This window comes from Camelina sativa, chromosome 7 (assembly GCF_030686135.1).
Source record: "Camelina sativa cultivar CO46 ecotype springtype chromosome 7, ASM3068613v1".
In the NCBI taxonomy this organism is placed as follows: Eukaryota; Viridiplantae; Streptophyta; class Magnoliopsida; order Brassicales; family Brassicaceae; genus Camelina; species Camelina sativa.
This window is the reverse complement of record NC_141886.1, coordinates 23,369,288-23,383,950: the sequence shown is the minus strand read 5'-3', so window position 1 is coordinate 23,383,950 and position 14,663 is coordinate 23,369,288. Positions and strand designations below refer to the sequence as shown.

General features: G+C 37.5%; 2 protein-coding genes across 3 annotated transcripts; both read right to left on the bottom strand.

Moving 5' to 3' along the window:
- Positions 1–10,423: 10,423 nt before the first annotated feature.
- LOC104704821 (uncharacterized) lies at positions 10,424–11,893 on the bottom strand. Its single transcript, XM_087460193.1, has 4 exons — positions 11,754–11,893; positions 11,592–11,685; positions 11,301–11,507; positions 10,424–11,219 (listed from the first exon to the last, which is right to left on the bottom strand). The coding sequence occupies exons 1-4, from the start codon at positions 11,844–11,846 to the stop codon at positions 10,516–10,518; spliced, it is 1,098 nt and encodes a 365-aa protein (XP_087316319.1). The 5' UTR covers positions 11,847–11,893; the 3' UTR covers positions 10,424–10,515.
- Positions 11,894–12,326: 433 nt separating this feature from the next.
- On the bottom strand, positions 12,327–14,643 carry LOC104701771 (protein DETOXIFICATION 14). Of its 2 annotated transcripts, none has more exons than XM_087456792.1 (7): positions 14,290–14,643; positions 13,657–14,207; positions 13,475–13,561; positions 13,344–13,400; positions 12,990–13,228; positions 12,695–12,900; positions 12,327–12,577 (listed from the first exon to the last, which is right to left on the bottom strand). In XM_087456792.1, exons 1-7 carry the CDS (start codon positions 14,527–14,529, stop codon positions 12,500–12,502), a joined length of 1,458 nt encoding a protein of 485 aa, XP_087312918.1. In that variant the 5' UTR covers positions 14,530–14,643; the 3' UTR covers positions 12,327–12,499. The 2 variants fall into 2 exon arrangements, with proteins under 2 accessions (XP_087312918.1, XP_087312917.1); XM_087456791.1 differs by having other exon boundaries at positions 13,657–14,029; positions 14,114–14,615.
- Positions 14,644–14,663: the final 20 nt, after the last annotated feature.

Here is a 14,663-nt window from a genome sequence, read left to right as displayed (position 1 = left end):
TGTTCAGCCGTTGATTTGGTTTCGTAGCAGTTGGAGACTTCTCAACAAATTAAGAGGATCATCTTTATCAAACTCTTTATTCAGATTCCTACTGATCCCAGCCAAACCACTGCCATCTACCTGTATGACATAGCGAACATAATTCAGACATAATTCAGATAATGATAACTCAACCTAAACATTCTGGAAAATCAGCCATAAAATTAATATAAATCAGACATTACCAGAGGACTGTTGACAGAGTAGTTTTCTTGGTTTTTTCCTGGAATGACTGGTGGACCTTTTGGTGTCTGTAGATTTTGCCGAAGGTATTCTGGTAACAGGCTCGTTTCCACCCCATTGAAGCAACGGTATGCCACCATTTTTTTCTTTTGTTGCATTCCCAAACCGATCTCCAAAGCATTTGATGGACTCATACGCCCAAGCCTTTAACACGGGTGTAAAACCACTAAGGGTGTACGACTTTCCCGTAGGCTTCAACATCTTTATAGAATCAACAAGAGCTTCAAATGCTGACCGACCCCACAGATAAGTCTTCATGGCTTCATCATCAAAAACTCTTTTCGCACTTTCATATGGAATTCTAGAGTTATGATGCAAACCATTAAGTCCAATGTGTTGAAGAAGCAACAGCCCCAACCATTTACGATGATTAGGGTTTTTCCATCCCCGACACACGTTTAATGCATCCCTGAGTTCATTTAATGATGGACCTTCCCCACCAGGCACTTGCAAAAGTCTGAAGAACGCTTTGTGTTCCTCTTCAAGTTCAACCCGTTTTGTAGGCATTGGGTCTATGTTTAACCCCGTGACATGAGCAAATTCTTTCAACCCAAACCTGATAGGTTGACCACCGACCACAAACCAAAGCTCCTTCTTATGTACCCTTAACTGGTTACATAGTAGGAAATGTACAACCTTACCAGACCAGACGAATTGGCTATCAACTAGCTTAGAGATTATTCCAATAGGTACTTTCTTCGTTTCATCCCACACATCCTGTCCTATTGATTCCCTAATCTGAGGGAAATCTCTCATCCTGAAATTGGTATTAGTTTGTTTACTATATATAATAGACTTCATTTCTTGCCAAAGTCTTGGAGGGTAATCCCTTGTTTGTTCTTCAGAAATATCCTTAGCCATCTGATAAATAGAATTCAACAGTAAAGCATAAAATAAATCAGCCATAAAATATGACAAACTCAGATGCAATGCATATAATTACTCCGCCACAAATACATAACTCAGCCGTAAATCAGCCGTAAACTAGAGGAAGACACATAACGGAACTCAAAGACGAGACGGCTTAGACAGAAACGAACAAGACAGCGACGACGGAGAGAGAAAGAGGGAATGAGAGAGAGAGACTTTTTTATCGTTTAGGGTTCGTCGAGAGAGAGAGAGATTTCGTCGACGAGAAAGAGAGAGAGTTTTTTTTTTCCTCGGTTTGCGAACAGTTAAAAACTGTTCACTTTCCCTCTCAGACATAACTTTACTATAACTAAACCGTAACATGAGTCGACTAGACCTTTCGTTTTCCCGTAAATATTATAACTCAGCCATCAAGTCATATATAACAGCCATCTACTTCCAGATTATTCCTAGTGATAACTCAGCCATCATATAAATCTGCCATCTACTTTCGTTTCTAATTTCAGATTGTTTCTCGTAATACCTCAGCCATAACTCACTATAACTCAGCCATTACATGGATCAACGAGACCTTTCGTTTTCCCGTCAAACTATAACTCAGCCGTCAAGCAATATTTTGGCGGGAAATCATAATTTAACCTAATAATAGATGTGATCTTTCGTTTTCATATTGTTTTTCCTTTATATTCTCCTCATTCATATGTCTGACTCTCTTTCATCTCATTCTTCGTTTCTATTGTTTCACTTTATACACTCCTAAATCACAGATCTGTCTATGTGTTACATCTTCCTATCGACATGGAAGTTGTTCCTCATATCGATGGACAGTTTTTTAGAGATGTCGAAGCGGATCATTTGCGCCACTGATGGGAGGAATATTCCGGTTCTAAACCCTGGTGTGGGTTCCTGGGTTGACACAACCACTGTTACGTGGTTCAAGTTCCTTCATGGTCTCTCTATCGCGATTGGAGGAATACTTCAACACAACTTGCACCATGCGTGGCCGACGTACCGCTTGATTCCCTTCCATTTTAAAAGACGATGGTTTATCCTCCTCGCAGTAAGATCACTAAAACAAACCACCATATTGATATTATTCTATACTCTTACCGTTTCATTCCTTTAATTGTAGCGTAAATACACGTGGGATCCAAAGCATACTTTAACGGTCTGGACGTAGTTTAATTTGGTGGCTAGAACGTTATTCAGATCCCAGATGTGTGCTCTCAAGAGGATATGGGCGAAAGGTGGCAATAAACCCGAGATGCTGAGCAGCATAGTTTGGAATGATTTGGTCCATATGTTTGAAGAATTTGGCCCAGATGACGTCGGTTTCATAAAGTGATTTCCATTGTACTTTCGTGTCATCTACTATATGAACTATGAACTATGATTTTGTGCTTTTGTTTTTTTGTTTTTTTTCGTTTATGTTGTACCTTCATATTAATATAAATCAGTCGTTATTTCGATATCTCAGTCATTACGGAATGATAACTCAACCATAAAGTTCGATAAGTCAACCACAATATTTGATAACTTAGTCATCACTTTATCTAAATTTTTTACATAACTCAGTCGTGAATATCTCATAACTCAGCCAACCCTCAAATTAGAATGTGTAAAAATCACTCTAAGTCTATAAATATACCTTTTTATTTGTTTTAATGATAGTAATAATCATATAAAAAAATTTAATATTCAATGGTTGGAGAAATACTTTTGCAAAAATAAAATTCGAATAATAATTATTTAATTATTTTGAATTATATATTGTGAAAAAAAACTCACTCTATGAATTTATTATGCGTGTGGATTTGAGCAGACATAGAATTAGTGATTTTTTGTGTTTCCCTAACAACATTTTTTGTGACATCGATAGACGTTTTAATATTTATTAGGAGAACGAAAGATCAAGGAAAGAAAGAAGAATACGTTTTCATATTAATGAGAAGATCCTAAACGATAATTCAGCCGTCATAAAATATAACTCACTATGACTCCAATTATAAGACTAAATAACCGAACAAACCGAACCGAACCGAAAACCTAATTTTCCCCAATTGGTATTTTTTTGTATTGGTATTTTCGATTAATTATGGTTATATGCAGGTTATATTAAGTTAATCTACCTAATTTGGATAACATTTGGGTTATTTATGGTTATATACTAATCTAACCGGCCCATAACCGGAGATAACCGAATAGTAATTTCAAAAAATTTAAAAATTTGAAATGGTTATCATATTAGTAAACCCAAATTACTACCTTAAATCAAACACATTAGAACCAAAACCAAACTGTTAAATTAAAACCCATAATGTTGGAAATATGAACCCTACACCCCAAACCCTAACCCTAAGCCTAACACTAACCCCTCAATGTCATGTTTTGACTGTTTGACACATTTTGATCAGAATATGTAAAAATCACTCCTTGTCTATAATTATTACTTTTTATTGGTTATAATAATAGTAATATACATATTTCCATTGTAAAATTAAATTTTGAGTTATAAAAATTTTAATTTACAAATATTTCATAAGTCAGCCGTTTATTTCGATAACTCAGCCATGTAGTCAAATTTTATTAAATAAATTTCTAAAATTTGAATTCAAATTTTGAATTCTTTTTTAATAATAAATCTTTAAAAATGTATTTATTACGCGTGTGTATGATAACAAGAAACATAATTATAGTTTGCGTCTCCCCAACAACTTTTTGTATTCTCGAGAATATATATAATAAATTAATATGGCTGTTGCATAACTCAGCCGTAACACAATTAATATGGCTGCTACATAACTCAGCCGTAACATCAATGTTAATTTAATATACCACCCTACGTCAGTCGTGTAAAGTACATAACTCAGCCGTAATGTATAGTATTGTTAAACGACGTCGTTCGATTTATTGTTTTAGTATAAATTATGGGATTGTAGTGATTTTGTGCTTTAGTAATCGAGTGAAAATGATGGCTCAGGGAGATATCTACGGCGGCAACTCTAGGGCTGATTAGAAAACTGCTGTTGAAGCACTAACTGAGGTACATCTCTGGACCATCTGAAATCTCTAAGCATTATCGTAATATTGTGTTTGTGGTAATGTAGATTAAAATGAAAATGAGGTAAATCCGGAGGCGTGACAAGGGCGTTCCAGTCGGGTGTAATTGTGGTGCAGTGCTTCTCGTTGCCAGATCTATTGATCCTAGCACGAGAGGAGAACTTTATTTCAGTTGTGGTTATGAAATCACAGATGTAAAGATTTATGTACTCTTATTTTTGTGTTCATCTTGATTTTTTTTTTTATATTGTAATATCAGTTCTGTACGACTTGTAAGGGTCCCGGTCAAGGCTGCGGTTTCAGGAGGTGGTGGACTGATGCATTGCGCGACGAGTTTGCCAATATTAAGGAGGAGAAGAATGGGATGAAGCAGGACTTGCATGCAGCCAAGAAGAAATTATCTTGGATATGGTAAAGAAATATGACGCTCTAGAGAAGAAGTTTGAGAGCTTGAACAAGTATCTTTGAGCTTCGTCACGCTCTGTTTTTTTTTTTTTTTTTTTTTTTGTAATTGGTATGAACTCTCTATGTAGTGGTGTTTTACAATCTATATTTATAACTCAGCCATTAATTTGTTTTAACTCAGCCATCATAAACTATAACTCAGCTAACCCTCCAATTGGAGGACTAAATAACCGAACCGACCAAACCGAACCAAACCGAAAAAATATTTTTTCCCAATTTGGTATTTTTGTATTGGTATGTTTGCTTAATTTCGGTTATATTCGGCTTACTTTCGGTTATATTAGGCTAATCTACTTAATTACAATATATTTTTGGTTATTTATGGTTATATATTAATCTAACCGACCCATAACCGAAAATAACCAAAAAAATTTAAAAAATTTTAAAAATATATTCAATTGGTAATAATAATAGTATATCCATATTACCACCTTAAACCAAACACATTAAAACACATTAGAACCAAAACCAAAACACAAATAATGTTACTCATCTGAACCCTAAACCCCAACCCTAACCCTAACCCCTAAACGTCATGTGTTGTATGTTTTACACATTTTGATGAGAATGTGTAAAAATCAATCTTTCTCTATAATTATTAATTTTTATTGGTTATAATTGAAATATTCATATTTCAATTGTACATTTAAATTTTGAGTTATAATAATGTAAATTTACAAATATTTACAAATATTTCATAACTCAGCCGTGTAAGTCAATAACTCAGTCATCACTTAGTCACTTTGTCGGAATTATTTTATTTTTTATTCGAATTTTGAGTTCAGTTTTTTTTTTTATTTTGTATAATATATTGTGAAAAAGCTAACTTTATGAATTTATTACGCGTGTGGATCTGAGCAGACACAGAATTATTGAGCAGACACTCTTTGTAATATCTGAGCAGACACTTTTTGTAATATCGAAACACGGCACGAAAGACCAAACGAAGCCGTACCATGTACATAAGCCATAACTCAGTCGTACGAAGTACATAACTCAACCATAACATATATGTTTATTTAATATTTATTTATAACTCAGCTGTGTGAAGTACAGAACTCAGCCGTAACATTGAAAAGATACTATAATATCCAAATGTTTTCAATATCCAAGTACAATTCCTACCAAAAGAAATCCAAATGTTTTCAATATACAATTCCTACCACAAGAAATCCAAATGTTTTTACATACATATCCAAGTACAAGTCCTACCAAAAGAAATACAAAATTACGTAAACTGACTCATAAAATCAGGTGCGTCATCGTAGATTTCTGCTGCCATTTTAACACGTATACCCTGGATATTTTGATCACATATTCCATCGAAAGACACACCAAGCGCTAGACATTCTATAAACTTTAAAGTGTACACGCCACAGTCACCAACCTGTACGTTTTGCGAGACCTTGGAGACTCTCCTCCTCCTGAAGGTGAAATGTTTGAAAGTAGGTTCACGATATTCGTGAGGAACAATCTCGTTCATCATTGCTGGAATCATCCGCGTAAATGCCCTACAAGAATTCAGTATTTTACCCTCACTTTCTTTGGTTACTTGTCCGACGATGCTATCATAGCAATCAATATGTCCCCTAAGCAGATCCACGTGCAACGCCACCCAGTGATCGCCTCCAGTTTGTGGAGCAATATACAGGTGATCCACATCTTCAATCCACTTCAAATTAGTCGTTTGATCTGAAGGTATCAAACCTTTAACTAACTCTTTGTAACAGTTGCCTGTTAATTTAAACAGTTTGGGTTTCATCTCGAACTGGGCATAGTCACGAATCATCATCATGGTGAACCACGGGTCTACAAACGCAATGCGTTTGTTGTGATATGGGAAGGGATCTCGTTTGTACCTATCCCTAAGGAGTCTCATATACGCGCCCATGTGCTGTAAAAAAGGAAACTGAGTAAAGAACAGCAACTCAGCCATAATGTTTGAAATAACTCAGACAACAACAACAATAACTAAGACATTAAGATAAACTTACTTCATCAGTAAGCCACCCATAGGTACCATAATTTTCTGGTTTCACTGGCCAGTCCTTTCGTTCGGTGATTAGCTGCCTATAGAATTCAATTTCGATTTCGCCCTTGCCTAACAAAATATTCCTAACAAACAAAATAAACAAAAGTTAATATAATGTTAACAAGCTGTGATTAACTTTTTAAGAAAAAGGGTCTAAAGGGTCATACTCGGATTTCTTTATAAAATCCATAAGTTTCTGCAACGTGACCGGATCAACAGGTGCCAGAGGATCATATATTCCAGGTCCAGGTGAACAGTTCTTCCTCATACACGTCAGTCTGTTGTCTCCAATATAAGGGAAAATCCTACTTGGATGAGCTTGTTGTGTATTCAATGCACTCCCATCCGAGGACAGCTTTACACTCTCCAGCCTAAAAGCTTTAATTCTATCAAGTCTAATCTTTTCCTCCTCATCATCATCAGACAATAAACTGGTCTGTAATATCTTCTGCACCAGCTTCTCCCTTATTCAAACCTCCATGTGGTACAATAGACAATGGCATAACAGCAGTAGGATTTTTAGGCTTTCTACCTCTACCTCTTTTCTTTTCTTGAATGTCTACAGCCGCTAATTCTTTGGCCTTCATTGCCGCAGCTACTTCTTTGGCCTTCTTTGCCGCCTGTAACTCTTTGGCCTTCTCTGTCGCCTCTAACTCTTTGGCGTTTCTCCTCGTGTAAGGCCGTGTTTTCGTATTAGCTGGTTTCTTAGCAGCTGGAGACTTCTTAGCAGTTGGAGACTTCTGAAGGAAATCAGTAGGATTATCAAACTTATCCATCAGATTCTTACTGATCCCATCCAAACCACTGCCATCAATAGAATTATTTTCTTGTATAACATAGCGAAGACAATTAACGATATTGATAACTCAACCTAAACATCCTGGAAAATCAGCCATAAAATTAAGATAAATCAGACATTACCGGAGGACTGTTGACAGAGTAGTTTTCTTGCATTTTTCCTGGAATGACTGGTGGAACTGTTGTTCTCTGTAGTTTTGCCTGAAGGTCCAGAGATTTCAGGTTCTTTATCGGTACATCCATAAACGCAAATGCCGTGTTTTGGCCAGTTTCCCCAACACTCATGGAAAGCATGTGATCTTTCATCTGTTTGAGATCACGCTCAAAAGGTCCAAACCTGGTATCAATCCTTTCCTTCATCCTCTGTTCTATTCTATCTCCAATCTTCTTCTCCAGATCCAGAGGCATATTTGCAATGTTTGTATCAAGGGTGTCAAACCTTGAGTTTAACCTGCACACCAAGTCAACGAGAGTTCTAACCAACACATCTTCCCCCGCATCTTCCTCCTCACTAGCCAACTGAAACAAATACACAAACTGTCGTAAACAGGCTAACGAAAGGTTACATAAAATAGAAACTCACTATACACCATATCACTTACCTTTTTTCCTTTCTTCTTCTTCTCCTGTGCAGCTCCTGCTCCTTCACCAGATTCACCACCCTGAATGGTGGTCACTTGGTTATGGACTTTCCGCTTCTTTGCGGGAGGAGATTCAGACTCAACAACTGCTTTAGCATTCTTTTTCTTTTTCTTCTTCTCAATCTCCTTCACATCCCAAAACCCTTTAACAAACTTATCCATATGTATGTCTTCGATCAGGCGATTAATTGCTTGGTCGTCTTCTTGATCTGGCCACGTATGAAATAGATCGTAGCCATTTTCCTTCATAACCATTTTACAGACACGCAGCTGTAACATAAGAGATATGAAACCCATCAGTAAGTTTTAACTCAGCCATCACTAAACAATTAACTCAGCCATCTAAGACCATAAATCAGCCATCAAAGAACAATAACTCAGCCATAACAAAACCATAACTCATCCATAACTAAACCATAACTCAGCCATATAATACCATAAATCAGCCATCATTAAACCATAACTCAGCCATAAAAGAACAATAACTCAGCCATAACTCATCACTTACTATACTAAATAATAACTCAGTTATAACAGCCGCTAATCACTCAACCACTGCTAAACCATATATCAGCCATCATTTAAACAATAATCAGCCAGTAACTATCAGTCTATCATAACACAATCAAAACCTTACCTCACCAAGCGCTTTGATCTCTTCAGCAATAATCGTTTCCATCGTTGAACCTGTACAGTTTCCATGCCATCGAAGCAACGGTATGACATCATCTTCAGCTGATGCATTCCCAAACCGATCTCCAAAGCATTTGATGGACTCATACGCCCAAGCCTGTAACACGGGTGTAAAACCACTAAGGGTGTATGACTTTCTCGTAGGCTTCAACATCTTTATAGAATCAACAAGAGCTTCAAATTTTGACCGACCCCACGGATAAGTGTTCATGGCTTCATCATCAAAAACTCTTTTCGCACTTTCATATGGAATTCTAGAGTTATGATGCAAACCATACAGTCCAATGTGTTGAAGAAGCAACAACACTAACCATTTACGATGATTAGGGATTTTCCATCCCCGGCACACTTTTAATGCTTCCCTGAGTTCATTTAATGATGGACCTTCCCCACCAGGCACTTGCAAAAGTCTGAAGAACGCTTTGCGTTCCTCTTCAAGTTCAAACCGTTCTGTCGGCATTGGGTCTATGTTTAACCCCGTGACATGAGCAAATTCTTTCAACCCAAACCTGATAGGTTGACCACCGACCACAAACCAAAGCTCCTTCTTATGTACCCTTAACTGGTTACATAGTAGGAAATGTACAACCTTACCAGACCAGACGAATTGGCTATCAACTAGCTTAGAGATTATTCCAATAGGTACTTTCTTCGTTTCATCCCACGCATCCTGTCCTATTGATTCTCTAATCGTAGGGAAATCTCCCATCCTGAAATTGGTATTAATCTCTCTAAACTCTTGATTAGAGTTTCCTTCAGCGTATAGTCTTGGGGGGTAATCCCTTGTTTGTTCTTCAGAAATAATCACCATCGACATCAGATAAATTATATAATTCATAAGTAAATCATAAAATAAATCAGCCATAACATAAAACAAACTCATACACAAAGCATAACATAACTCAGCCACAAATACATAACTCATATCTAAAGCACAAAATAACTCAGTCACCAATACAAAACTCAGCCTTAACTCAGCCACATCAACAAACAAATCAGCCATCGAATCGAATAGATCTAACAAATCAGCCGTAAACCCTAAAAGTAAATCAGCCATCGAATCGAATAGATTTAACAAACCAGCCGTCATTAGAGACGGCGACAATCAGCCGTAAATCATCGATAAAAACCCACATTCAGCCGGAAAACCTATACCGGAACGTTTAAACAAAGACGAAGACGACGAAGAGAGAGAGAACGACGACGAAGAAAGAGAGTGTGACAACGAAGAGAGTGAGTGCGACGACGAATAGAGAGAGAGCGAGCAAATACGGCGAGAGATGATGGCGAGAGATTGACGGCGACAGAGTGGAAAATGACAGGTGTGACCGGCGACGAGAGACGACGAAGAAGAGTTTTTTTTTTTTAGTATTGGCGGTTTGTGAACAGTGAAAACTGTTCACTTTCCCTCTCTTTGATATAAACAAGAAAAAATAAATGTTGATCTGAAAAAAACTGCTTAATGACATGTTTGATGTGTATTTTAATTTGCTGATGTGTATATTTTTTTTTTCTGACCAAAACCGAAAAACAAAACCCAAGGGGTAAATTGTAATTACACTCAGGGCACTAAATATTTGAGTAATTTTCAAAAGATTTATAGATATGAGTAATAAACCAACTTTTGGATAACATTTGAGTAATTGATTCTAAATCCAAACTTTTTTGTAAGTCCTAGAGAGTAACATTTTGCATTTTGCAAACTACTTCAGCTTTAGTTCCGGTGTCCAGTTCAGTTTCCATATGTTCAATCAATATTTGTAGCCTTCTGCAAGTTCCCAATAAAGCTTCTGATGAAAAATTCTTAAAACCCTTAGCAACAGCCTCAATCTCACCAATATTTGCCTTTATTCTTTCCCCTGTTTGTTTCATGAGACCACACTCTTGTGGTGGGTAAACGCAAGCTCCAAGCTCGTCAATATGTACACTGGTTCCTTGACACAACTTCAGTAGTTTCTCAAGAGAGTCCACAAACCCACCGTTATCCGTTGGATTCTCCAGCTTGATCATGCCTGTGATAGTACGGATAAGCTCTTTTATTACCAAAAGTGTCTCAGACACGATATCAGCTACCATTTTAGCAACTTCAAATTCTTCAGGAGACAAGTTATCGACTAAATCATCTTCATCTTCAACTGAGTTTGGAGTTAGGCTTTCAGCATTTGTGTAAGCATCATCAGGCTCGGATGAAGAACAAGCTGGCTTCAGTTCTTTCATTTCCCTAAGAACATCTTTCATGGAAACAGCGACCAGTGTCATCGCCCTTCCAATCGCTTTGATGTTAGTTGCAGGCACCTTCTTCAGATTTGAGCATGCTTCCCACACTGCTCCTGCAAGCTGCGGAATCGACGGCTTCCTACCTTTCTCATATGTTCCTTCTGTTTCCAAAACAACAGAACCACCAGAATATATTGAGTAATCTTAATCAATATAAGAACAAGAACATGTAGGCTTCTTACCGTATAGAGAGACAGAACCCTGCAAAAATCTGGAATCGACAATTTGTTTCACAGAGGCTTGTATGGATGAAGAAAGTGTAATCCCAGCACCAGCCATGCTTCCATGACAATGCAGCAAAAATCCTTGAAGAGCGTTAAAGTATGACCCCATAGCCTCCTTCAGTGCTTCAGCTTGTGGAGGTTGTTCTCCAATCCATAGCATTCCCATTATTAGAATTATATTAACCCAATCAATTGAAGAAAAGCAAAAATTAGGTTACGAAAAGACAACAACAACTGGCAAAAGGAAACCTATGGTGGCTTGTTTTGAGAGGTGATCAGAAATCTCAAGGACATCGTTCCAGTTTAATTTGTCTTGTGTAAGAGATGGAACTTGGTCGAACATCTGCAAAAGAAAATCACAAAATACGTCTCTAAATCGGAGTTTCAATTTCCATTACAAAAACACGAAACCAAAAAAAAAGAAAAAAACTGAAGAGTATCTTTGATGGTGTTGTGATAACCAACAAGGATTTGATTCAATTCGTCTCTCTTTGGATTCGCCATGTCCGTCTTCCGTCGCCCCTAGTCGTACTTGTACGTAAGTCCCTAACTTCAAAGTTCTCGTTTAATCTACGTTTTAGGGGTTTTTGCACTCTTTAACAACACTTTTGTATTTCTACAATTCCATCAACGACGTCGTTTTCATAAAATCTTTCTACAATTCCTAAAGCAACACACCAACGAAGCTTTGATTTGAAACTCCTAAACTAGATAAAACATAAAACCATAATCATCATATACTATTAGTATACTACTTGACATCAAACCTTTTTTTAAGCCAAGGTGTTTATGAAATTTTATACCCACGACACAATGTCCTCAGGTTAGAGTTCAGATGGTTATGACATAGAAGATGTAGAGATATCAAGACTGTTATATACCATTGCTTATCGGCAAAACTAGGTTTATTTGATTATATTGATTCCTAAATCTTATATATTAGTCAGATTTTTATGAGCACTTGTTAGATATATGTTTTCGATATGATTCAAAATTATGAACTTTTTATAAATGGTGTGGACATCAAAGACAGTAGATGCCAAAAACTCACAATCAATTCTTCATCATCACTATAACAACACCACCACATAGTGTATATATCGAACTAATAAAAGCACAATATTTAATGGCGGCGAGATGATTGTCAGTCTATTGATTTAGCTAATCTCCTCATGTTCTTCACTATCTTTCTCATTAAACTTGCCACCCATCACTCTTAGCCTCGCTTTTCCCGCCTGCTCATACCATTCATATAGACATCACTTTCACTTTTACAAAATGTAATAATCAATTTTTATTCTCAAAATCAAACATACTAATTAAAGAACATCATTACTTTTCACTTTACTAACCTGTTCTTTCCAGTTGGTGAGGATGACGATAAGACCGAGCAAAACCGCTTGTACAAAGGACCCAACAGTGATCCCAATCCAGAGTCCTCTTCCTCCCATTTTAAACCTAAAAGCTAATAGAATAGCAGTTGGTATACCACAGAGATAGTATGCAGCTAGGTTTACATAAGCCCCTATATCTTGCCTCCCTGATCCTCTAGCCACACCTGCAGTTTCCATCCCCTTAATTAACACATTGTTGGTCCTTAAACTAGTTTCTTAATGACTTTTTAACATTATAGAAGGAGACTCTAACCCGAAAGAACTGCGTGAAGGGCATCGAATATGACCGATAAAGCCAGCAGTGGAGCCATTGATCTTACGTAATCCACAACTTCAGTTTCAGAGCTGAATAGGTAACCAAATACGTTTCTTGCACCAAATACTATTACACCCACCATTATTGATTCTACACCTGTAATGACCATTACTGTATAAACCGCCATTCGAGCTTGTTTCGGTTTTCCAGCCCCTAACTCGTTTGCAACTCTTGTACTACAACCAACAAAAGTCAGAGAGAAGGGTTTTATGTTTTAGATAGATAACCTTGCTACAACCAACTCTGTTTCCCTTTCTAAAAATCGAAGAAAGACGGGAAATGAGCAAGAACCTTGCTGCTGCGCTAAGACTCTCTGGTATTTGGTACAAGGAGGACTGAGTTGACAGACTGTTAAAGAAGAAAGTTAAGCAACTGATCAGTCCATTCCAAACCTAATTATTTAGAAGATGAAAGGGACATACCAGACTGAGAGAACAGAGGCTTCTAGCTTAGGATTTGGTAAAATCCCAGAGAGTATGAGCAGAAATTCGAATGACCACCACTCGAGGCTGATTCAACACGTACAAAAGAGATTAAAGACAAGTCTAATGTCAACAACTCTGTGACTAAAACACAAAGAGGAGGTAAGAGGAGATTATATTACCAAATCATAGAGGCAGATGGGATACCAAACCGGAAAAACTCTCCCATTCCTTTAAACACACTCATGGAGATGGGAGCACGAGTCTTGCTACCGCTGGAAGAAAACGTCATGTATAATCCAAGAACAGTCACGTTAAACCAGTAAGAAACGCCAATCGCAATAGCTGCACCGAGGCTCCCAAGACCAAACTTAAAGACTAAACTCCAGCAGAGAACAACATGGACACAAAGAGCAGATATTGAACTCATAATCAAAGGCAAAATCAGACTCTGCGCTTGGTAAAACCGAACAAGCGACTGCAAAGTAGCGTAACCAAAGAGCGCGGGTATGAGCCAAGTTGCAAACTTTCCAGCTTGTTGAGCCACCAGAGGATCTTGTCCAATGAGAGAGAGTATATCACCCATGTAACTCCATAGAACAGACAAAGGAATACACACAATGTACAAAGAGAGAATGCCTGTGTAAGTATGAACTCCAAGTTTTTCGAATTGTTTAGCTCCATAAGCTTGACCACATAAAGTCTCCAACGCACTAGCCAATCCAAACTGTAACTTATGATCACAACTCAGAATCTTAAACTAATCATATAACTTATGAAAAAGAAAAAGATCAAGAAAGAGAGAGTCATAAGACGAGACTAAAACCGGTGACGCTACAGAAAGAAACGGCGATGGCGGTGCTTGAGAGATAAAGCTCACCGAGATGACCAACCATCATAATCGATATCACCTGAAGAACATACGTAGAAGAGTTCACCGCAACCATGGGACCAGCGATGTAAGCAAGCCTCTTCATCTCCTTCAAAAACCCATCTTTCCTGTTTACTTCTTCTCCATCGCTCACCACAAGCAAGCCCTGCTCCCCCGAATCCATTCTTTCTGCTTCTTCTTCCCCTGAGATCACGAGAATCTTTAACCTATTCTCCCAATCAATCTTATATAACTTGTTCTACTAGTAATACTTTATGACTTGTCCTCTGTGTGTCGTATCTTGATTCTATACCTGTC